General features: G+C 37.3%; 1 protein-coding gene across 3 annotated transcripts in view; it reads right to left on the bottom strand.

The window, feature by feature from the left end:
• Positions 1-3,133: 3,133 nt before the first annotated feature.
• Positions 3,134-24,125, bottom strand: part of SLC4A1 (solute carrier family 4 member 1 (Diego blood group)) — an 81,743-nt gene continuing 60,751 nt past the window's right edge. For all 3 annotated transcript variants that reach the window (XM_053700004.1, XM_053700006.1, XM_053700008.1), the window contains 5 exons: positions 22,631-22,797; positions 21,326-21,567; positions 19,964-20,133; positions 19,143-19,316; positions 3,134-3,842 (listed from right to left, as the gene is read on the bottom strand). In XM_053700004.1, coding sequence (XP_053555979.1) covers positions 3,762-3,842; positions 19,143-19,316; positions 19,964-20,133; positions 21,326-21,567; positions 22,631-22,797 — 834 coding nt within the window. In that variant the 3' untranslated portion in view covers positions 3,134-3,761. The remainder of the gene's footprint in view (positions 3,843-19,142; positions 19,317-19,963; positions 20,134-21,325; positions 21,568-22,630; positions 22,798-24,125) is intronic.

Raw genomic sequence — 24,125 nt, 5'->3', positions numbered from 1 at the left:
CGGATGGTTTAAGGAAGAGTTAACTTTGCTCGGAAACTGCTGCATTCGGAGCATTATAAATTGGCCCCTGAGACTAGTCTTCCACAAAAGGTCAAAAGATACCTGATTAGGGTTGTTGAGTTCCTCCTGAAACACAATTATTTTGTCTTTAAGGGGAATGTCAATCTGCAGAGACAAGGCATGGCAGTAGGGGTAAAGTTTGCCCACTCTTACGCCAACCTTGCCTTGTCCTATGCAATTGGAAATCCCTTCAGAGACAGGATATGCTTCTATAGGAAATTTATTGATGATCTCCTATTTATTTGGAGAGGAAATGAACATGTGGCTGCTCAATTTGTTGAATTTTTTGAACTCCAGCAAAAGGGGGATAGAATTTACTCAGTTGGAACAAAACTTAGGTGATACTTTTAGATCTCCTCCTTACTATAAGGGTTAACACACATTGTATCGCAAACTTATTTCAGGTAATAACCTCTTCCATGCACGCAGTAGTCATTGTCATCATGTTTTTAAGGGAATTGTAAAAGGACAATTTTTGTTAGCTTAAAGAAATTGTTCAGAAGAACGTGCACTTTTGGAAGAGGGCATTAAGTTAAAAAAGCGATTTAAGAACAGAGGCAACCCTAAATCTTGTGTTGATAGGATTTATAAGGAAGTAACCTCTTTGGCTAGAAATGATCTTTTCAAAACAAAAAAAAAAAATAGACGTGAATCTAAAGTATTAAGATTTGTTACTAAATACTCCAATTAAAAAGTACTTACCCATTTTATATGGTGATGATATCTTAAAGCAAGTAATTGAGAAAGGGTGTGAATTTGTTTATTCTAAACACCTGACTTTGGGCAATATGCTCTCATCCAAACCCACCAGACAGACTTAATGACTCAGTGTATCCGGCACTTACAAAGGTGGCAATCCACGTTGTAAAGCTTGCAACTTTTTAAGACTGGGAAAAAGCTTTTCATCATGTGTGACATTTGAGGATTTTACCATTCATATGTCATTTACTTGCCCAATGCTTAAAACAATACATAGGGTTAAAGACTACGGATGTACGTACCCGAATTAGGAAACACTTGGGTTACAATTCAAATGATATAGCTTGATCAGTGCTATCACAACACTTTATAGAGAAACATCATTTAAAAATGGATACATTCAGATGGAATGCTGTTGTGGGAGAAATGTTTCTTCTGTATATCAAGTAAGTATGTATCCATTTAATACACTGGTGGCCTTGCAATGCTATGTGTTTAACCCAACCAGAGGAGTTAAACTACTGCTTGCGAGCGTAAATCACTGCTGGTCCTGAGCAGACATGAATGAATGCTGATCCAATCACAATCAGAACTGCTTACTCGATGAACATCAGTTTCTGTTCATGACCAGCAGTGCTCTGCATCTGACAAATGGTACATTGCAGGATTGCTAGTGTTAAAAGTACATGCGCTAACAAATTACAGAATTTTTCCACTATAATGTCCCTTTAAAGGGACAGTTTACTCAAAACCTTTCTCCCCTTTAATTTGTTCCCAATGATCCACTTTACCTGCTGGAGTGTATTAAATTGTTTACACATATTTCATTTACCGTTATATTGGCATTTGAAATAGTTGATTTAGCCGGTGGTATCTCCACCTATCCTAAAATTTTCTGGACTTAGGTCCAAGCTATAGATAAGCTGTGCAAACAGAACCAGCAGAATAAATTACACTCCTAGTGGGGTATAGAAAAGATAAGGTAATCGAATGTTAGTTTTCCATTGTTCTCTCCAAGTATTGGTCTTTGCATTACAGAGAGATATAAGATAAAAAAGCATGTATATGTATTCAATGTGATAAAGTAATGAGATCTGATTATACCTACAAGCTCAACCCATTTTATTAGGCTGTGGCTTCAAAAAACTAAATCAGATATTTATTATATCCACAAATAAACCTTAAAAAGAAAATTGTCATACATTTATACTCTGCAGTTGGTAAAAAAGTAATTGGAAACACATTAAGGGATTTTTTTTTACAGTATACTGTCCCTTTAAGGACTGAACTTATTTTAGCTATAGAAATGTACCCACAGACGCTACAAAGGAGAGACCAGCTATTTTCTCTGTAATAGTTAAAATCAACAGGACATCTTATATTTAAACCCTTTAAACCAGGGCTACTTAAAGTTACAATAAACACTAAATACATTTCATGCACCACCCTCTAATTATGGGTGCCACAATTTTGAAACTTAGGTTTCACTGCAGGTATCTGAAGGAGAGTTGCTGCCCATGTGCAAACACGTCAGCCCTGAAATACAGTGAAAGGCAAATTTCAACATTGTGGCTCTAGACTTGAGGGAGGTGTGGAATATCCTCAATATAACGCTTATAAAATGTGCTTAATGTTTATTGTCCCTTCAAACAACAGCCCACATGCCATATCTTGCACTCTGCAGGCAGAAAACAGACCACTGTAATTAGTTACAGAAAAACTCATTCTCCACTTCTCATCAGGAAATCAAATTTGTGTTTTTACCATATTTTATAAATGTGAGTAGTATATACAGTTACATGTAATTCATATATAGTAACTGATCTCCTATCATATGCTAGTTTATATGAAAAAAGGGATTATAATCTAATTTTATTTTGAGACCGTACCTTTAGTATAAGTTTAAATATAATGTAATGTATACAGCTCAGCCATTAATTACCAGCTCTTCATAGGAAAAAAATGATAACCTTTATTTTAAACCTTTACAATTTATCAATTACAACTTTTTTTTAAATAATGTAATTAAAAAAATATATATATATTTCCTGAAAGACATGTCTAAATGTCAGTGTTTCTATAAAACTTTGTATCACACATAAATAATTTACACTTTTTAAAAATGAATTTTATTTATTTGTATAAAATATTAAACTATAAGATATACAGCAAAGCATGGTAAAAAAAAAGTCACAATTCATCATTTTTCAAACTAACAAAAAAATCTTTATAATGACTTTTAATATCCCATAATTTTAGAATTGTAAAAGTATTTGAAAACTACAACACTGATTAAAACTCTATTTTATGATTTCTCAAATCCCTTATAAAATGTATTTTTTTCCATTTGAATAATCTATTAAATAAAATGAAATACATAGAGGTATTTTTTTTAATCCTGTTGTAAAATATATTATATTTTAGATAAAAATATAAATTTTAAGGCATATTTACAAAAGTTTTCTTAAGGCACATAGCATAGCATTAAAACACAATTCCATTTATATAATTATATTATAAAACTTAAAAAAAAACAAAAAAACTTTTCAAATGATTTATCTACAAAAATTCTCAAGAATATAAAGGGAAATTTTGCAGAAATAAAGGTAAGTTTTTCCAAAGGATTAAAATATACCACATATTAAAAATACACTGAAGAAAATGTAAGCTTGCATAGTAAATTGAACATCATAATTCTTTGGAGATGTATATAAAAAATAGCTTTCCCTTATTTTTAGCAAATGTAAAAAATAAAACAAATAAAAATCCATTCCTATGAGATTGCAGAGTTCACAATATTGAAGGTTTATGGGCGCTGTGCTACAAATAAGGGTGTGTTACTTTTTTGCACAAAGGATTATTGTTTGTTGTTTAGGAATGAAGCACCTTTGACATTTAAATGTTGGTCTCTTTAAAACTGGCTGCCTTCAAATATAGGCTTATATCCCTACATGGAGTTCATAGGGAATTCAAAGGACTGGGTAGATGCATGTGAGGGTCCTTTAAATTGGCATTTGCACCTCGTTGTAAACATCCTGTCCCTCCTCTTCTTCAAAGTTCACATTGGCATCACCGGAATCCAACTGAGAGAAAGAGTGAACAGTCACAAGATATTTAATGACGAATGATATAGCCAGACAAATTACATAGGTTATTAGGACAAAATAGGAATATTACGGTTAGGAAAAAAAATCTTTCAAGAGTACTTAAATTTAGAAAAAAGAAACAGGGCAATAATAAGAGTGCCATTTATTTAACTTCAATAGCGCTAATATTTGTTAGCTTCACTTGTGATGTAGGCCTATGTAAGAACTCTAAAGCTAGACAACATCTATGGCCTAGATTACAAGTGAAACGCAAACAATAGCTCAGGGTAAGATATCCATATCACAAGTTACCCTGCGTTAATCATAGCATACAGTCTGTTAGTTGATGGTAAAAAATATTTACCAGAGAATCTTAGCGTGGCCGACATTCTTTAGTATGCCATATACTTTCAATGGATAGGGCAGAGTGCGCTATCATTGCTCAAGTCATGAGGATAATAATAGCGCTGGAATATTTAGCACTCTTGGATTAAAGTGTTAAGATTGTAATATATTCAGAACAAACACATGTATAATTTATTAAAATACAGTATCTCCCACTTATACAAGGTGTTGGACTGGGAATGGCTCAAAGGTGTGTGTGTGTATATATACGTGTGTTTGTATATACAGTTTACATATATATATATATATATATATATATATATATATATATATATATATGTGTGTGTGTGTGTACGTGTGTGTTTATGTATGTATGAATCCACACACATACACACACACACACACACACACACACATATATATATATATATATATATATCCCTTTAACTTGAGCATTGTTAGCACACCATGCTCCATTGTTAGCACACCTCCACTTGTAATTTAAGCCAATGTATTTTAAAATAATTAGATGATTAGCATTGATGAAAGATAAGAGAAATACATTGATAACATATACTGTATCAATGTGTAATATTTATCAATCAGATACATTACTTTTCAGAGTAAGAATACTTGTATAATGCAAGGGACATAATTTCTTTGAAATATTTTCCTGTTGAGAAGTGTTACACTACTAACTATATTATTATTATTCTGTTTCTTTTATGGTGCTGTTAAAGGGACAGTCAACACCAGAATTTTTGCTGTTTTAAAATGTAGATAATCCCTTTATTACCCATTCCCCAGTTTTGCATAACCAACACTGTTATATTAAATATACTTTTTACCTCTGTGATTAACTTGTATCTAAGCATCTTCTGACAGCCCCCTGATCACGTGACATTTTATTCATTATCTATTGACTTTCATTTTAGCCAATTAGTGCAGTGTCTGCCACAATCCACGGGCGTGCTCACAATGTTATCTATAGGGTTTACCTGAACTAGCTCTCCCCTGCTGTGAAAAGCAAATACAAAAGCATGTGACTAGATGCAGCCTTCAAGGGCTTATAAATTATCATATGAGCCTTCCTAGGTCTAGCTTTCAACTAAGAATACCAAAAGAACAAAACAAAATTGGTGATAAAAGTAAATTGGAAAGTTGTTTAAAATTACATGCCCTATTTGAAACATGAAAGTTTTTTTTGGACTTAACTGTCCCTTTAAAATCTAAAAACATGAGAGGGGCGGAGCCGGGAAGGGTAGCGGAATGGCCGCATAAGTTAGGAGCTCCAGGCAACTAAAACAATTTGAGGCGTCTGGCAACTAGTAACAACAGCCAGTTCTGCTAAACACTGAACAGATGTGAGACCGGACAACCGTAGCTGCATAATAGTGCTAAGCGGAGCTTAGCAAGATCTGACACGGAGACAAGCCGACAGGAAAGACACGGCTGAAGGAGTCAGCGGCCATGCTGGATACCCACGTGGCGCAAGCCTGAGAACGACAAGGGCAAGTAGAAAGCCAAAGATTGAGCTGCGGTGTACACCGCAATAAGGCTGCAAGGTGTTGTGGGGACAATGACTGGGAATCGGAGGCTAAGAAACACAGCGCTCGAGAATTAGCGGGCCTGTGAACTTAATGTGAAGTGAGAGGCGAGGATACTAAGGGCAACTTCCCAGTGGAGACAAATGTGCATACGATCTCTATGAGGCATTAATGAGGCAGGGAAAAGAACTTTAATAGCAGACTAAAGAAGCATGTATATTTCCCTGACCGTTACATAAGCCACAGGGAAGCATATAAAAGGGCACATCTACATGGCGGGAACTCCCTCACTCCTGGAGAGATTATCTAGCCTATTAGACTTTTAGATGCTTTGTACCAAAAGGCACATCTGACATAGAGAGGGCCTGAGTCATATGGCAACAGGTTTTGAAGCTACACAGAACCTCGGCACTTAATATAAACCGTTAAGGGGACAGTACATTAGACATCTTACATTGGCAAAAGCTAGTGACAAGCAGCCCTTCTTAGCGGTGACAAGAAATAATAATGGCCTCTAAAAGAAACGTGAAAGCTACACCGGTAGGCAAACAACCCACAGCGCCCATCTTTTTCAAAGCTGCGAGAGGGGAGAGATCTCCAGAACCTCAGTCACCTCAATCAGAAGCAGAACAAGAGAGGGATATGAATTCACAGACAGGTCCTAGGAATCAAGAACCACTAACAAGAGCGGACCTGGATCATTTAGTATCAAATGCTGCAAACTTTGAGAAGCTACTAGACAGAATAGAGGCTTTACAAAACACAGTCACAACCAGTTTAACAGAATTGAAGCAGGAGGTGGGTGAACTGGGGACTCGAGTGAATTCTCTCGAAGAATCTGGTGATGCCCTGGCGGAAGGATTAAACGACATTACGACTCAAACATCAGCACAACAGCAGGAATTGGAGGAGATTCATGATAAGCTAGAAGACTTGGAGAATCGCAGCCGCCGCTGCAATATACGGCTGAAAGGGGTTCCAGAATCAGTGCACCTGAAAGATCTGAATACATATCTACTTAACTTATTTCAGGGCATTACAGGGGAAGGAGGTGAGGAAAAATTCCAGATGGAGAGGGCTCACAGGGCACTGCGCCCGAAACCTAAAGGAGAAGATCCCCCACGTGATATTATAATAAAGATGCTCAGATTTCAGGAAAAAGAAGAAATAATGCCGGCGGCTCGCAGAAATCCAACATTTAAATACCAAGGAAATGTCATCCAATTTTTTCAAGACCTGTGTTTGAGGACTTTACAGAGGAGAGGTGCACTGCGACCACTAACATCACTATTGAAAAAGAATCAGATACCCTACAGATGGGGATTTTATTACAAGACCAGAGACTCATATTTTGCATTCTCTCTCTTTACTACTTAAATGCAGTTATTCAAAGTATAGATGAAAATACAACAAACTGTCAAATTTAAAAAGTAGACAGTAAAAAACAAATAATATATCAGTGACCAATCAGAATAGAGAACTGATTAAACTAAAATGACATAACCAATCAAATTGCTAATAAGACCTATAAACTGTCCACAATACAGCAATACATCCTCTTTCTTTTACTGCTTCAGAAAGATAAGTATTGCTGTATTGTTTATTAATAATAAAAATTATTCTTATTGTTTTTACTGTTTTTACTCATATCGTTTTTAGGTTTTTTGTTTAATCCTTTATTATTATTTGCAGGTACTTTTTAGTTTAACTTTTTTATTTCCTTGAGTTTGCTTATTGATTTTATTTTCTATTATTTCCCATTATTATTTCCTCATTCCGGTGTTCAATTTTACCTGTTTCAACCGATTACGAAGCATCCTTGCTTGTAATCGGCTTCTTTCCCCCTGCTGCGTTATGCAGCACTGTTCCGACGTCCATTTTGAGTGTGGAATCGGCTTCAGTGCGCATGCGCAGCCTGTCCTCACTTACTACGCAGTTAGTTTTTTCAAGTCCGTCCGACTAACAGCTGTTTCAGTCGGGTGATAGCAACATTGTTGCTTTCCGGTTTTATTAAGACATATTTATTGCTGTTTGGTTCCTTGTTCTCTGTCTCCATCTTTTGGCCATAAATTAGTATAACTTTTGTCAAGTTTAAGTTATTTCAAATTCACTTTTTGACTTTTGTTCACATTTTTTGGGGTCAATATATTTTGTTTTATATTGTTAAATTTATTAGATAAGATTTTTATTAGCTTGTTTTAATAAATTTATTAATTTATTTATTTTAAGTTTATTTAATTATTTATATATTCTTTAATTATGTCTCAATCTTCAGATTTGAACCCTCTTAATTCAGAAAGTGTTCAAAAGATGATTGATACATCAATGAATTCTATGTTACAAAAAATTTCTCTTTTAATTGATAAATCGTCTAAAAAGACTTTAAAAAGAAAAAGGCCCATTTCAAGTGGCATTAAAACTAGTAAAAAATTATTAAAGAAATCTCGCCAGATTGTCTCTGGTTCTGTTGTTCCTGACAGGAAAGGAAGAAAAACCCCTGTAACTCCCTCTACTCCCAAGAGGTTACTTATGGGAGAGGCTTTGGCCAATTATGAAGAATCTGAGATTTCTGATACTGAAGTTAATTCCGACTCATCTTTGGATGCTAATAAATCTGAAAATTATATTTCTAATTCTTCAGATAATTCTTCGGCCTCTCCGAAGATTAAAAAACTCAAAAAAGCTTTTAAAAAATCTAAACATTTGGATTCTTCAAAGGTTGAATTTTTTGATTGCCTAGGAAATCCTAGGTTTAATGCAGATGATCTGCACCACCCTAGATCTGCGGAGTGGTGCCCTTCATCTGATATTGCGGAATTCATTGATTACCAGATAAGACAACCCTTAAAGAGAGATTCTAGGAATAAGATGAGGGCCGAATGCCCCAGACCAATTCTTCCTAACAACGCTTGTATTACACCTGAAGTAGATCCAAAAATTTTAAAATTCATAGGGTCTCCAGGTTTTAAGTTAAAGAAGGGCATGGACCGTGCTTGGAAAATTTGTCAAGACAAAATGCTTGATACTATTGGTCCTTTAGCAAAGTTATTTGACTTATCTGAACAAGCGGTATATGATAATTCATTGCTTGATCCGGTCGTAGTCAGAGAATGGCTGCAGAGGATGCTCAGTTTTCTGGGTAACGCCAACTCTGCTATGTATACCGAACGCAGACGAAATATTCTTAGACGTATTGACCCCAAGGTGTGTGATTTCGCCATTAATGAAATAAATTCAGATACTAATGGCCTTTTATTTGGAGACACATTTATAAAGGAACTTAACAGTTATGTTAATACCTTCTCTAATTTGAATAAAGTTCGTACTTCTATGAAAAAGATTTTTCATCAGGAACGTTTTTCTGAACAGGCTGGGAAAGGTAGAGGCCGCTTTCCCGGCCGTGCCTCTTATCCAAACAGGTCTCAGTTTATCAACCAGCAATTTCATTCACAAAGATCATATCAAAATCCAATCTCCTCAAATTTCTTCCCATCCAGAGGGAGATTTTGGAATCCTAGACTCCAGCGCTCGAGGCAAAGATCTCGCCCATCTCAAGGTAAATTTTTATTTCCCTCCTTCTCAGAATTCTTCCCAAAACTTAGTAGGAGGCAGATTGTCTCTTTTTGCTCAAAATTGGAAATTAATAACTTCAGATCAATGGGTTCTTCAGACGGTTTCAGGTCTTTTTATAGATTTTATTTCTCCCCCACTTCAAAAATCTCTTCCATTTCCAATAAAATTTTCTGTTACAGACAAAATTTTAGTTCAAAACGAAATTTTAAATCTCATAGAAAAACAAGCAATAGAACCAGCTTCAGATCCTCAAAATTGCTTCTACAGCAATCTTTTTCTAGTAAAAAAGAAAAATGGTCAATTTCGCCCTGTTATAAATTTAAGAACTCTGAATGCCTTCGTGGTTTATCAACATTTCAAAATGGAAGGTATTCATCTTCTCAGAGATTGTCTTCTAGACAACGATTTTTTAGTCAGATTAGATCTAAAAGATGCCTATCTCACGATTCCAGTAACTTTAGTTCACAGGAAATTTCTTACCTTCAAGTGGGAAGGAAAAATCTGGAGTTTCACTTGCATGCCTTTCGGATTATCTTCAGCCCCTTGGATTTTCACCAAATTGATGAAACCTATAATTACTTGGCTTCGTCTTCGCGGTGTTCGTCTTATTATCTATCTAGACGATATTTTGATTATGAATCAAAATTCAGTTGCTTTGACTTCACAACTCAATTTAACTATTTATATTTTAGAAAATTTAGGTTTCTTAGTCAACAAAGAGAAATCTGTTCTTTCTCCAACAAAATCTCTAACCTTTTTGGGTTTTCAAATAGATACATTGAAATCTACCTTAAGTCTTCCCAGAGAGAAAATTGTGAATATCAAAAAAGAGATTTCAAAAACTCTTTCTTTGTCTTTAGTTCCCATCAGGACTATAGCCAGAATAGTTGGGTTACTTTCATCCTCTATTCAGGCTATTTTCCCTGCTCCTCTTCATTACAGGGAACTTCAACGTTTAAAAATTTTTCATCTTCAGAAAGGTCTGTCATATTCTCATTTGATTCCTCTTTCTTCAGAAGCCAAAGAAGAACTTTCATGGTGGTTATCCCATATAGAAGCTTGGAACGGGAGAGCCATTTTTGGGAAATCTCCGGATTTAATCATAGAATCCGATGCCAGTCGTTCGGGCTGGGGAGCTCGTTGTGGCCCTTCAATCACAGGAGGAAAATGGTCTTCAAGGGAAAAACTTTTTCATATCAATTGCTTAGAACTTTTGGCAGGCTCTTTTGCAGTCAAAAGTTTTGTAAAAGATTCTTTGCCAGTGTCAATTTTACTCAGAATGGACAATATTTCTGCAGTCCGTTATTTGAATCGTTTAGGTGGTACAAAATCAAGAGATTTGTCGATTATTACGAAAGAATTCATTCATCTTTGCTTGGACAGAAATATTTCTGTCAAAGCGGAATATATTCCAGGATTATCCAATGTCGCAGCGGATTGGGGTTCCCGTTATCTGACAGATTCCAGCGATTGGAAACTTCATTATCAAGTTTTTCATTCGCTTCAATCTCTCAGAGGTCCCTTTTCGATGGATCTGTTTGCTTCGAGACTGAATCATCAGATTCATCCTTATTTCAGTTGGCGTCCAGATCCGGAAGCATTGGCGATAGATGCATTTCTCCATCCTTGGCCTCATCAGACAGCCTATGCCTTTCCTCCTTTCTCAATGATTCAGAGAGTCATTTCAGTAGTCCGTCGGGATCTTCTTTCAATTCTTCTCATCACTCCTCTTTGGCCATCTCAACCTTGGTACCCATCTCTTCTAGAATTGTCTGTCAACCATCCTCTTCTTCTTCCCGTTTTTCCTCTTCTGTTGTCAGATCCAGAAGGTCATCCTCACGATCTTATCATTCAAGGATCTCTTCGTCTTATAGCTTGGTCAATTTCGGGCAATCTTCTTCATTCAAAGGTTTATCTCAACAAGCTCAAGAACTCCTCGGGGATTCTTTGGCCCCCGGGACCAAAAAATGCTATTTTTCCGCATGGACCAGATGGACTGGCTGGTGCATGGAAAGAAGTTTGGATCCCTTTTCAGTGGATATAAGTTGTATTATTAATTTCCTTACTTCTCTTTTCGAATCAGGATTAGCTTACAGAACCATCAATGTTTCTAGATCTGCAATTTCAGCCAAACATTCTTTTATTAATAATTTCCCTGTGGGTCAACATCCTTTAATTTGTAAATTAATGAAAGCAATTAAACTTAAAAGACCCCCAACTCCTAAATATTCTTCTTTTTGGGATGTTGATCTTATTTTTTCCCTCTTTAAATCTTGGCCTTCTAATGAATTCTTATCTTTAAAACAGCTTACTGCTAAATTGGCTACCCTTTTGTGTTTAATTTCTTTTCGTAGAGTCTCTGACGTCAGGGCTTTAGATTTTAATTCTAAACGTTTTACTCCTGAAGGTGTTACTTTCTTTATCTCTAAAAGAACTAAATCTTTTTCAACCTCAATTTTCTATCCTTACTTACCTTCTGAACCTCTTCTTTGTGTAGTAATATGTCTTAAAGAGTATGAACGCAGAACTTCTTCTTTCCGTTCTTCATCCTCTAATCAACTTTTGCTATCTTTCATGTCTCCTCATTATCCTGTCTCCTCTACTTCTATAGCCAGGTGGGTTAAATGGGTTATGAGTGAAGCAGGTATTGATATTTCTTTTTCCGCTCACTCTGTTAGAGGATCAGCCGCTTCCAAAGCATTTTTAAAAGCTGCTACCCTTCAACAAATTTTGGATGCAGCTGACTGGTCTTCTGATTCTATTTTTAAACAATTTTATTTTAAACCCATTGAACACGCCTCGCTTAATTTATTTTGTTAGTTGCTTTAAACTAGCAAAATATGAGTCTCTGGTCTTGTAATAAAATTGGGATTATCCTAAGTTATGAAGGTATAATCTAGATTTTATTAAAGACACAGAGACGATTATTTTCCCTCCTCAAATTTATTTTGTTATATTTATTCCCACCCTTGATTGGTTTGTATTATATTATTAACATGATTTATATATTTATTTCAGTTACCAACCAATAATAAGGATATTCTCCTAAGTGGCTTTGTTCCTGCACATCTTCTGGAAAAGTCAGATCTTCAATCAAGTTTTTCATATCTTCAACAGTTTTCCAGTTGTGTTTCTAACCTTCTAGACAAGTTGGATATTTCATCACGGAAGATTCTTCTCTTCAAACTTCTACTCTTCATGATTTTCGGTTTCCTGTTGGTTTGGAGTTATTCCTTCATAATGGATTTTTTGTTTCCTTCTTCAGTTTCAAAGAAAGAGGATGTATTGCTGTATTGTGGACAGTTTATAGGTCTTATTAGCAATTTGATTGGTTATGTCATTTTAGTTTAATCAGTTCTCTATTCTGATTGGTCACTGATATATTATTTGTTTTTTACTGTCTACTTTTTAAATTTGACAGTTTGTTGTATTTTCATCTATACTTTGAATAACTGCATTTAAGTAGTAAAGAGAGAGAATGCAAAATAATCGTCTCTGTGTCTTTAATAAAATCTAGATTATACCTTCATAACTTAGGATAATCCCAATTTCCGTTCGCACTGCATATTACATGGGATAACAAGATCCTTTCTATCAAAGACCCAGAGGAGATTCTGGAAACCTGCAGAAAATTAAAGCTTGATCCACCGACTCTACAGCAGCAGAGAACAGCGATGAGGGTAACAGAAAGCCCCTTCAGAAAAAATGGTCTAAAGTACCTGAAAAAAGAGGAAGACTTGATACAAGAGCGAAGGTTATTTAGAGACAAATACAGTTTGGGCTCTTGGGAGCTATTGGACCACCTAAACACCTCAGGACTATGTGACAAAAGCTGATTGAAAAGCTGAGGTTGGCTGTTCCTAGACCGTCGGACAGATGAGTATATATTCTCATAAGTTGTATGTTTTGCCTTTTCATTTATTCTCCACAGGTTAAACAGCAAGTACGACTTGAACGGGACTATAAAGATAATGTTCTTGTTATAGTGAGATATTGAAATAAATGAAATGCTCCAATGGGTAGGAAATGTATTTAGATTTTCAAGCTATATCTAACCACATTAGGTAGCATCTATAGAGGTTATGTGCGGGTACACTGCAATTACAATATGGGACAAACCAAACTTTTTGTACTGTCATAACTAAAACATAACATAGACTATATGTGCCTCAGAACTTTATACCAAGACGCCACTAATGATATTTTAAGTCAGAATTGTTTAATTGCCTGTTTAATTTTTAATTTTTAATTGTATTCTTCAATCTACAGTAATGCAAAGTTCAACTAATACTGGAATTGTTATTGTTTTTATGTTATTGTTTGTTATTGGTTATTCTCTCTCGGGTGGTGCCGAAAAAAAGTAAGGAATTGGATCTATTAGTCTGGGACGGGAGGCGGGTAGGCTGGGGTGTAAAACACATTAAGGTCCTAATGTTTTCTCATATTAAAAGCAGAATTTTCAGTTGCGAGGAGGATGAAGTGAAAGACGTAAGGTGGAGATAGAATAGGATGTCTAACAACTTAATTGTACTTACACATAATGTGAGGGGCCTTAATTCAGACACCAAAAGAAAGACTGCAATGACGCAATACCTGAAAACTAAAGCTAAAATATTTTTCTTACAAGAAACACACTTTATAAAAGCGACGGTTCCAAAATTCTGGTCACAACACTTCCCACAACACTTCCACTCGACATCAGATACTAAAAAGAGAGGTGTCTCAATCCTAATTCATAGATCCCTTGATTTGGTGACGGACAAGGTAATTACTGACAGAGAGGGGAGATATGTGATAGTACAGGGCTCTATTCAGGGCTTGCAGATAACTTTATGCAATGTATATGCTCCCAATGAAACTCAAAACGCTTTTTTTTGCCAACCTGTCCACATTACTCACACAATGGTTGCAAACTAGAGTAATTCTAGCTGGGGACTTTAACGTAAACATGTCTCCTTCAGTAGAATCGACATCCCAAAAACTAACAAGCAAACAACATAGACACAATAGCATAATAAAATCGATTAAAAGTTCGCTAGAAGAACATAGCCTGGTAGATTCCTGGGAGGCGATGGGCAGGTTATCACATGATTTCACATACTACTCCCCAGCCCATAAATTATACACCACGTTAGACTACATTTTTGTTAGCCAAATACTAACACCTAATTTGGTGAAGGGAAACACTCAATCGTGTGTGTGGTCAGACCACTCCCTGGTAACCTTGGAATTATCGGGACTTATAAATTTTTTCAGACAAAGGTCATGGACATATAATCCAACTCTTTTAAAGGACCCAGAGATGTATGGGAGAATACAGAAGGCCATTAGAGAATATTGGGACAGTTAGGAACCCTCTAGTGACATGGGCGGCTCACAAACCCTATATACGAGGGTTATTAATAAAAGAAAAATCGATCAAGAATAAGCTATTGGCCACCAGGGTAGATACACTGCAAAAGGAAGTTGAACACTTAGAGAAGGAACACCAGCGTACTATCTCTACTAGCACGTACAAATTACTGCGGTCCAAACGGAAAGAATTAGCCACAATATTGAACGAAGCATCTGTTAGGGCTGCATTAAGGGTAAGAGCCCACTATTTTGTTTACGCGAACAAACCAGATAGATATCTAGCATATAAGCTGAGGGAAAGGAATAAATTCTTTTCAATACCCAAATTATACACAGAGGATGGTTCGGTCACCTCGAACCCGCAAAAAATAGCAGATAGCTTTGCCCATTATTATGAGAATTTATACGACGGAAAGAAGGTGGCGCCAGGGAACATCACTGTCCAGACTACTAAATTTCTTGAGAGAGCAAATTTAAATTGTGTCAGGGAGGAAGATCTGGAGGGACTTAATAAAAAAAAACGAGTTTGGAGGTTTTAGGTGTACTCAAAGATCTGAAAATTGGGAAAGCAGCGGGACCGGACGGTCTAACGGGAGAATATTATAAACTTTTTAGGAAGGAAATGCTGCCTCACTTAGTCAACTTTTGTAACGGCATATTGGAGGGGTGGGAATTACCTGGGGAATCATTGCAAGCAAAGATCATAGTGATACCAAAAGGAGGGAAAAATGCTAAACTATGTCAGAATTACAGGCTGATCTCCCTGATAAATTACGATTTAAAATTTTTTGCCAAAATCATGGCGAATAGATTGAAGCCGATACTCCCCTTTTTGATCCATCAAGACCAGGTGGGTTTTATACAGGATAGGGAGGCCCCGGACAATGTGAGACGCGCTATCACTTTATTAGATTATTTGAAGGCCAGTGGCACACCAGCTATGTTCCTGTCCCTAGACGCAGAAAAAGCGTTCGACAGGATAGACTGGAACTTTATGTTCAAAGTCCTAGAAGTCATGGGATTTAAAGGAGCCTTTATACATGCGCTTAAACGAATCTATTCAGGGCCGACTGACGATGTTCTATTGACATTAACCAAACCTTTGAACTCGTTACCACACTTATACCAGATATTGAAGGAGTTTTCAGATATGTCAGGATATAAGATTAACAACACAAAATGTGAAGCATTGTCCATTGGCCTGCCACCACACACGAAAAAAACGATAGAGGTAAATTTTGAAATCACATGGGCTAAAAGTCACATTACATATTTAGGGATTAAATTGAGTGACAATGTATCAAATCTATACAAAATAAACTATACCCCCATTTATAAAACTATTAGAAATGACTTAGGGAGGTGGAAGAAAGATAGTTTCTCGTGGTATGGGAGACTTATGTCAATTAAAATGAATGTCCTCCCGAGGTTAATGTATCTTTTTCGAGCTATCCCAATAAGTATTCCAATGCAGGAACTAGAAGCCCTACAGGGTGACTTAGTGAAATTTTTGAGAGGAGACGGGAAGACAAGGATAGCGACACAGCTACTGAAGCAACACAGACAGGTAGGGGGGGTGGGAGTACCGAATTTAGTTGAATATTACCAGGCATCGAGACTAGCTCAGGTGGTAATCCTAGCGAAAAGGGACAGCAAATTGGTTTGGCCAAAAATAGAGGCGGACTTAGCGGGAAGTAATAAGGCAGCAGACATCATATGGGACTCAGGGTACCTCAGTAAAACAAATGACTACCAGTCACCAATAACTATGGAAGCAGTTCGACTATGGAATAGAATCACGAGAGGGTTGAAACTGTGTGGTAAGGATTCCTTGCTGACACCCATAATATTTTTACTCTCTAGGGAGTTGAGAAGGCAATTGGGTAAATGGGAAAATAAGGGGCTCTATAGGGTGGCGGACTTCCTATGTAACTCAAAATTGCTTACATATAACCAGGTTAAAGAGAGAATTGACCCGGAACACCTACATTGGTACTTATATTTGCAGGTTAGTTCTGTGATAAATGCATTCATGTCGCGTAGGCAGTCTTGTCCACTCACAGACCTCGAGAGATTACTGAATGCCCCGTTCAGAGGGAAAGGGTTGATCTCACGAATTTATTTAATGATTCAAAAAGCTAAATGCCAGACTAAGTCACCACTGATGGAAAGGTGGGAAAGGGATATTGAGGAAGTAAAGGAGAAAGGTGAATGGGAAGACATGCTATGGGACACCAGTAAGGGGTTGGTTAGCGCAGATTTGAGGGAGAACGCTATCAAGGTAGCGTTTCGATGGTACCTGACACCTGTCAGAACAGCACACTATGCTTTAGCGCACAATGGAAAATGTTATAGAGGGTGCAATGAACAAGGGACATTCAGACACATGTGGTGGGACTGCTCGAAGGTTCAGACTCTATGGAAGAAACTTTCAGATTTAATAGGGAACTTGTTGGATGGGAACATAACACTCACAATCACACAAGCACTATTGCATGAAAGGGTGAGACCATTTAACAAGACAATCAACAGGCTTATCAGAACTCTCTGCACATGCTTGAGAGTTTGTATCGCCAGACACTGGAAAGTAGGGACTCCCACCTGGCAGGAAGTAGTAGATAAAATAGAGGATACCCATACTTTGTCAGAAATGGCAGCATGGTCACAAGGACAGTCAGAACAGTTTCAAAAGGTCTGGTTTTATTGGATTTTAAAAAGGGTGGAACTTCGAACAGTGGTAGTACAGGACTGACAGAAGGAGACACGGGGGCGACAGTGACTCTCCAAGAGTAGAATAGAGATTCTATGAGGCAGAAATTTCACCCAGACTAATTCTCGAAACACTTAGCAAAAGAGTTATATTCAGGCACATCCTCCTTACATGATATTAATAATCTTGAAGAGAGTTCTGGAGACACCACCTGAGAGAGGAGGAGGGGAGGGAGGGAGGCTCTCTAAGAGCAGGGGGGGGGTATTTAAGTTCTTGGTTTTATTTTGTTATATGTACAGGATGACAGATGTAGGGGAATACGGTTCCATTGTCACAGATATTCAACACACAATGTAAACTGGAACAAATGCTGTATTGTCTTGCATATACAAAAGATGTGAAATGTTTATATCCGTGTATCCATGTTTGTACAAAAGACAATAAAAATTATTTCAAATAAAATCTAAAAACATGTTGATAATTATCTCTCCCAACAAATTCCAAATCTTTCCTCAGGGGTTAATCTATTGTAAAGTTGCAACCAAGACACTGGAATGAAAAATGCAACAATAAATTGCTGCTATTTTTATTGTCATCATTTTTGTCTAATACAAACATAGACATATTAAAATACCATTAAATGCAGTAGAACTGCATAATCAACAAATGCACAACACATAAGCACTTAGTTTGAATTTTAAATGAGAAGTAGATTTTTTCTTGAAAAAAACAAAAATCAGAGTTTGTCCCATTTTCCTTCCCACTGACAATCACAAACGCATACACGTGTATTCTGTGAATTCTTGCACATGCTCAGCAAGAGCTGGTGCCCCAGAAAGTGAATTTAGACAAGGGAAGTGAATTGGAAAGTTGTTTAAAACTGCATGCAATGGGGCCAATTTATTAAGGGCCAAATGGCCCCTAATGCTGCTGTTTCCGTGCAAGCCTTTAGACTCGCCGGAAACAGGAGTTAAGAAGCAGCGGTCTTAAGACTGCTGCTTCTTAACTTGTCCGCCGCTTCTAAGGTAGCGGACAGCAATCCGCCCGATCGCATACAATCAGGTTGATTGACACCCCCTGCTAGCGGCGGATTGGCCGTGAATATGCAAGGGGGCGGCATTGCACAAGCAGTTCACCAGAACTGTTTGTGCAATGTTAAATGCTGACAGCATAAGCTGTCAGCATTTAGCGACGTCGGGCAGACATGATCCGCTATAGCGGATCATGTCTGTCGGACAAATGATAAATCGGCCCCTTTATCTGAATCATGAAAGTTTAATTTGAGCTTTAGTGGTCCTTTAAGAATAAAGAATAAATAGTATGCTGAGGATAAGGTTATTTTAGTATAGATATGGGATCAATAATTTATCAATGATGTTTTATTGTCATTTTGAGTCTGGTCCACATAATTTGTAAATTCTGACTAGGTACTGTAATTACATTTTTTTTAATTACAAAAATACATTGTGATATTATGTATATTCAAATGTTATAGTGACTATGAGAAACAGGTATAGAGCTACAATCCCAAAGATCCACAAAGACTGGATTTGTCTAATCAGTCTTTCTGCTTTCATCTAATTTATTAGTAAATGAGCTCAGTAGAGTAACACAAGAACTGGTGAGTATGTACAGGCCAGAATATGTGCAAAATTGCATTACATACATTTTGTACACAGTTGATTAAAAGGATTGACTAAATATGTTATTAGACAGAAAATAAGTTAAGAATATGGGCATGCTCTATAGAGCATCCCTGCAACTTACACATTTGAGTTCCAGGTTGCTGAAGAAGCATGGCATTAGGAACATGCGGAGGGGCACTGTGAGGATGAGAATGAATGGCAAAGCTAGGGAAGCTGGAGTAGATTTGACCACCCAGAGGAGCACCAGGCAGAGAATCTGCACCAAAGTGAACACATGCATCCGCCAGGTCTTCACCTGTGGAAATAAAGAATCAACAATTGCTACTCCACACTCCTTCCATTACCCCCTCTTTCCTTCCCTCCCTCTTCTATGCTCAAACATTTTCCCCATACAATCCTCTGCTTCTTCATATCTCTCCACCCTGCTACCTAGAACCTATGTATTAGTCCACTCTATTTTAAAATCTTAGATATCACTCATCTCATCCCTCTCTATCTTCTGCTCCCTATGTCCCTATTTCCCAGGTCAATTAATTTCCATTCCTCTCTTTATTTCTAAGGAAATTAATCCCTTTGTTTTCCACCAGTCTTCACTTCTCCTTCACTACATTCTCTATACTTTCACCCATAGATGGAAGTATCCCATCTTTCTACTCTTACTTCCACCCCTTCTTCTACTAATCTTTCCACTTTCTTTTATTCAAAATTCTTCTACTCCCTCCTTGCCATCCTACAACCTCTTTATCCTCAATTTCCTTTTGCTGCTTCTGTAAATCCCACCACTCATAACCGTATGTTTTTCCCTTCACCTCCACACTGTTCAAATCTACTTTTATTGTATTTACATTCCCCCTCAATTTATTCCATCACATCTCCTTAACTCCTGTCTTATTTCATGTCTCTCTTATTTTTATATTGCATAATTCTCTATTCCCTCCTCACCCGTGTCACAAAGGGCTCATTGGGGTGATATTTTGGAGGTTTCAGGAGTAGTAGGATACGATCAAACATCTGGATTCCATTCAGTGATGTCACCCCCATATACAAGAAGATACCAAACAGGACAGCTAGGGGAATGAGTGTGAGAACTGGTTCCATAAGGATAGAGAGACCTAAAAGGAGACATAAGAGTACATCCCATTAAGGGCATGTAGATCAAAAACTTGCCGCCTCGAGTCTCTCCTTCCCATACAGAACCCTGCATAGTGAGATTAACATCTCTCAATGTAAAATGTGTGCTTCTAAAATTATTTGAAGAACCTTGACGTGCTGACGAGACTTCTTAGATCATCTCGCATTAGAGGAGAGCTTTAGATCATAAGGCCCTGAGAGAGAAATTTGCAATGCGATCAGAAGTCATAGGGCCCAAAGATCTAAAGTTCTCTGCTCTGGCGAGAACATTTAAGATGTCTCGTCACTATGGCAAGGTCTCTCAAAAAAATTTAGAATGGCAAATTTTAGCCTGGGAGCTGTTTTTCTAACTATATAAAGTTCTGAATGTAAGGGAGAGACATACAATATAACAATCACAATAGGGCTCCAAAGATTTTGTGTGATTTCTCTCCATGCCAGCGAGTTTTTTAATATCAGGCCTAAAGAGTGATAGTGTCACTTGTTAAACATGTTAATTTGTTGCTCTTTCATATGCATGATATAATATTTTAGTGCAATATCTCTTTGATTTTAATAATAGCACATTCACACTGCTAGTTTTGGCATGTTCTAATGCAAATTAGGGCTTGTAATAACTTTATTAAACCCTTCAAAAAGTTAAATTTGATCATTTCCATCATGCTACACTCATCAGCAAGGTAAGCCACAAAGCAGACAAAGTGTAGATATATCAGGTAGCGAAAGAGACAAATACATTATGATATGCAATACAAGTTAGTCATTATAAACCTTATGATCTAAAACTCTCTGCTCTGGTAAGATTATATAAGATGTTTGATCAGTACTGTGAGGTCCCTTGAACATTTTTTGAAAGGCAAATTTTATGTTGAGAGCTTTTTAATCTCACTATGCAGGTTCTGGATGTGAGGGAGAAACAATTACATTATACTATAATACTCCATAAGAATCCCAAATATTTTTTATTCATCCCTCTTTCATTAAGGTGAGTTTTTGATCAGTGGCCCAATGTGTTTGTGTGGTGGAATCACAGGACTATGTATGAGAGGATATGTGTGTCTGGTGTAAAGTTAACTAGTGGACTACATCTACAGTGGCAGAAAGGTCTGATCTTCTGTGAAACATGAATACAGATGTCCCTATGCATGCACATTCTGAAATGGGCACACTAACCAACAAGGACGGAGACCAGGAGCCCACTGATCCTCTGCTCGATCACTCGTTCAATTTGAGGCTTTTCTCCTTTTGTCATGATGGTAAGTGCATTGGCATGGCTAACAGTACGTACTGTGGTTGCACTAAGCCAGGGCATCCCAAACATGGCACAAATGCCCCCCATACCAACAATCAGCAGAAGGTCCAAGTGGAATCCAGAGCCCTTCACCATTTTGCGTTCTGGTTTACTGACAATTAATCTGTACAGAAAGAAAGAACATAAATAGTGTCATGAATGCATAAAAAAAGCAAACATATATTGATGTGTCCAAATATGTTATGGTCATTTCTTTTGTATGATGAGAATTAGACAAGAATCACTTAAATATTTAAACAAAACAGAACTAGAGTGTGTTTTGAGCTAGGGCACATTATTAAAACAGAATGCCATGCATGATCTTCCATGTTTGTTGAACAGGGTCAGTAGGGGTCACATCAGGTTAGTGTGTACAGACCAAAGCTATGCTATGCCATATGTGCTGGGTGGTGCCAGGGTCTGTTATGGAATTGTGCTAGGCAACGCCAATGTATGACATGTGTGGAATAGCAGGGTCATGAATGCAGAGTAGCCCCATGTTAGTTTGCCAACAAATCCCATATGTATAGAGGGTTGTCTGAGTTTGTTATGTGTGCAGCTCAGAACTAGTGTGTTATGCATGCAGAAGAAAGCTAGTATCCTATATATCTTCAGACCAGTGACAGGATGTTTGCAGTGTGCAAATAGCAAATGTGTAGCACTGATGAAATTTAATGAAATGTTGACTACTTGTTTGTGGTTTGTCAGTGTGATTTACTTTTGCATGTGCTAGTCAAAAAACAAAACAACCCCCCCCCCCCCGCTCACTGATTTTGCATGACGAGTGTGCGCAAGGCAGGGAAAGACTATACTGTGTGTGCACAACAGGCCTGATAATACTAAGTATTCTGAACAGACCTAGGGGCCAATTTATCAATGTCTGTCCGACATGATATGCTGTAGCGTATCATGTCCGACAGACATTGCTGAATGTCTGCATTTATCAGCATTTATCATTGCACAAGCAGTTCATCAGAACTGCTTGTGCAATGCCACCCCCTGCAGATTCGCGGCCAATCGGCCATTAGCAGGGGGTGTCAATCAGCCCGATCGTATAGGATCTAGCAGATTGAAGACCGCAGCCTCAGAGGCAGCGGATCAGTTATAGAACAGTAAACTGCTGTTTTCGGCGAGCCTCTAGGATAATTCGGCCCCCTAGTGTTTTCCATGTGCAAAACAATTCTTACGTGGTAATCTGGGACTCCATGAATATGAGAATGAAGACAAGCAAAGCCGGGACCACAGAGGCAAACATCATCCAAATAGGGAATGTTTCCTCCAACCCCATGGGGTTAATGAACCAGGTGCGATTCATAGGTTTGGATACACTTAATCCTTTTGGAAGGGAGAGTTTCTGTGAAAAAATACAAAAAAAAGCCATCTTATTATATTATGAGAAAGCTATATGAAGGTGAAGAGGGACTGGAACTAGTGTGAGAGCTATCAAATGGTGTGATAAATTCATGGAAAGAAAGGGGACCGTTTTGGATATGGGGCAAGAAACAGCTGTGACAACAGGGTGAATGTTATTGGAAATAGGGAATGAGGCATCTATGGAATTAAAGGGACATTCCAGCCAAAATTTTAATGCACATGGATGAATTCTATCTTTGAATAGAAACATATTAGCAATATACATGTATTGGGAAAAAACACTTCTAGTAAAAGTTATTACTGTTTTAGTGTTAACATTTTTCTCTTTTTTTTTTTTTTTTTTTTTTTTTCCTTTCTTTTCCCCTGCATCCTTCCCACCCCTCTGCTCTTTTGTCCTATTATATTTTACGGATTGTAATTGCTTGTTATGTTATAAATTGATGGCTGTTTTAAAATGTCTTGCAGTATCTTAGTAAAATTGGATCGGGCATAGGGTCGATTAAAATTCTTTCTTGGAACGTGGGTGGGATTACTTCCCCTATCAAACGGAAAGCCGTAATAAAACTATTGGGATCACATAAGCCTGGTATTGCTATGCTTCAAGAGATTCATCTAAAAAGGCATGAAATTGATAAACTCAAATCTAGATGGGTGGGGGAGGTGGTCGCTGCCCCGTCACAGGTTAGGAAGAAAGGAGTGGCAATACTGATTAACAAAAATTTAAAATATAAAATAAATAAGAGCCAAATTGATCCAGAGGCCCGTTATCAAATTCTTGACATTGAAATAGAGAAGAGCTCTTTTATTCTTTGTAACATTTACGGCCCCAATCAACCTGATGTCAGGTTTTGGGAGGATTTAGCATTAGAATTAGTAGTATACAGAGGACGTAATGTCGTGATTGGAGGAGATTTCAATTTAACAGCGTATCCCAATTTAGACAGACTAAGTAGATCTAAAAGTACTAAGCGAGTTAAGAAAACACGAACACTACAAAAATTCTGTCATAAAGTAGGTGTATATGACATCTGGAGAAGTTTGAACCCAGATGTTAAAGCTTTTACATGTCTATCAAAAGGCCATCAAACGTTGTCGCGCATAGACATGTTTTTAATCTCTGAAAACTTAAGTGGTAAGGAGGTAAAGGCCGATATTAAAGATATAGTTCTTTCTGACCATGCGGTGATAGCTTTAGAACTCAACTCTAAATCTCTTACACCTAGACCGAATAATAATTTCTTTTTTCCCAACCATTTACATAGTAACCTACATTTTCAAAACTGGTTAGCTAACAAATGGAGGGAATTT

Source organism: Bombina bombina, chromosome 1 (genome assembly GCF_027579735.1).
Source record: "Bombina bombina isolate aBomBom1 chromosome 1, aBomBom1.pri, whole genome shotgun sequence".
NCBI lineage: Eukaryota > Metazoa > Chordata > Amphibia > Anura > Bombinatoridae > Bombina > Bombina bombina.
The sequence above is the reverse complement of the archived record's forward strand: the minus strand, read 5'-3'. Positions and strand labels throughout refer to the sequence as shown.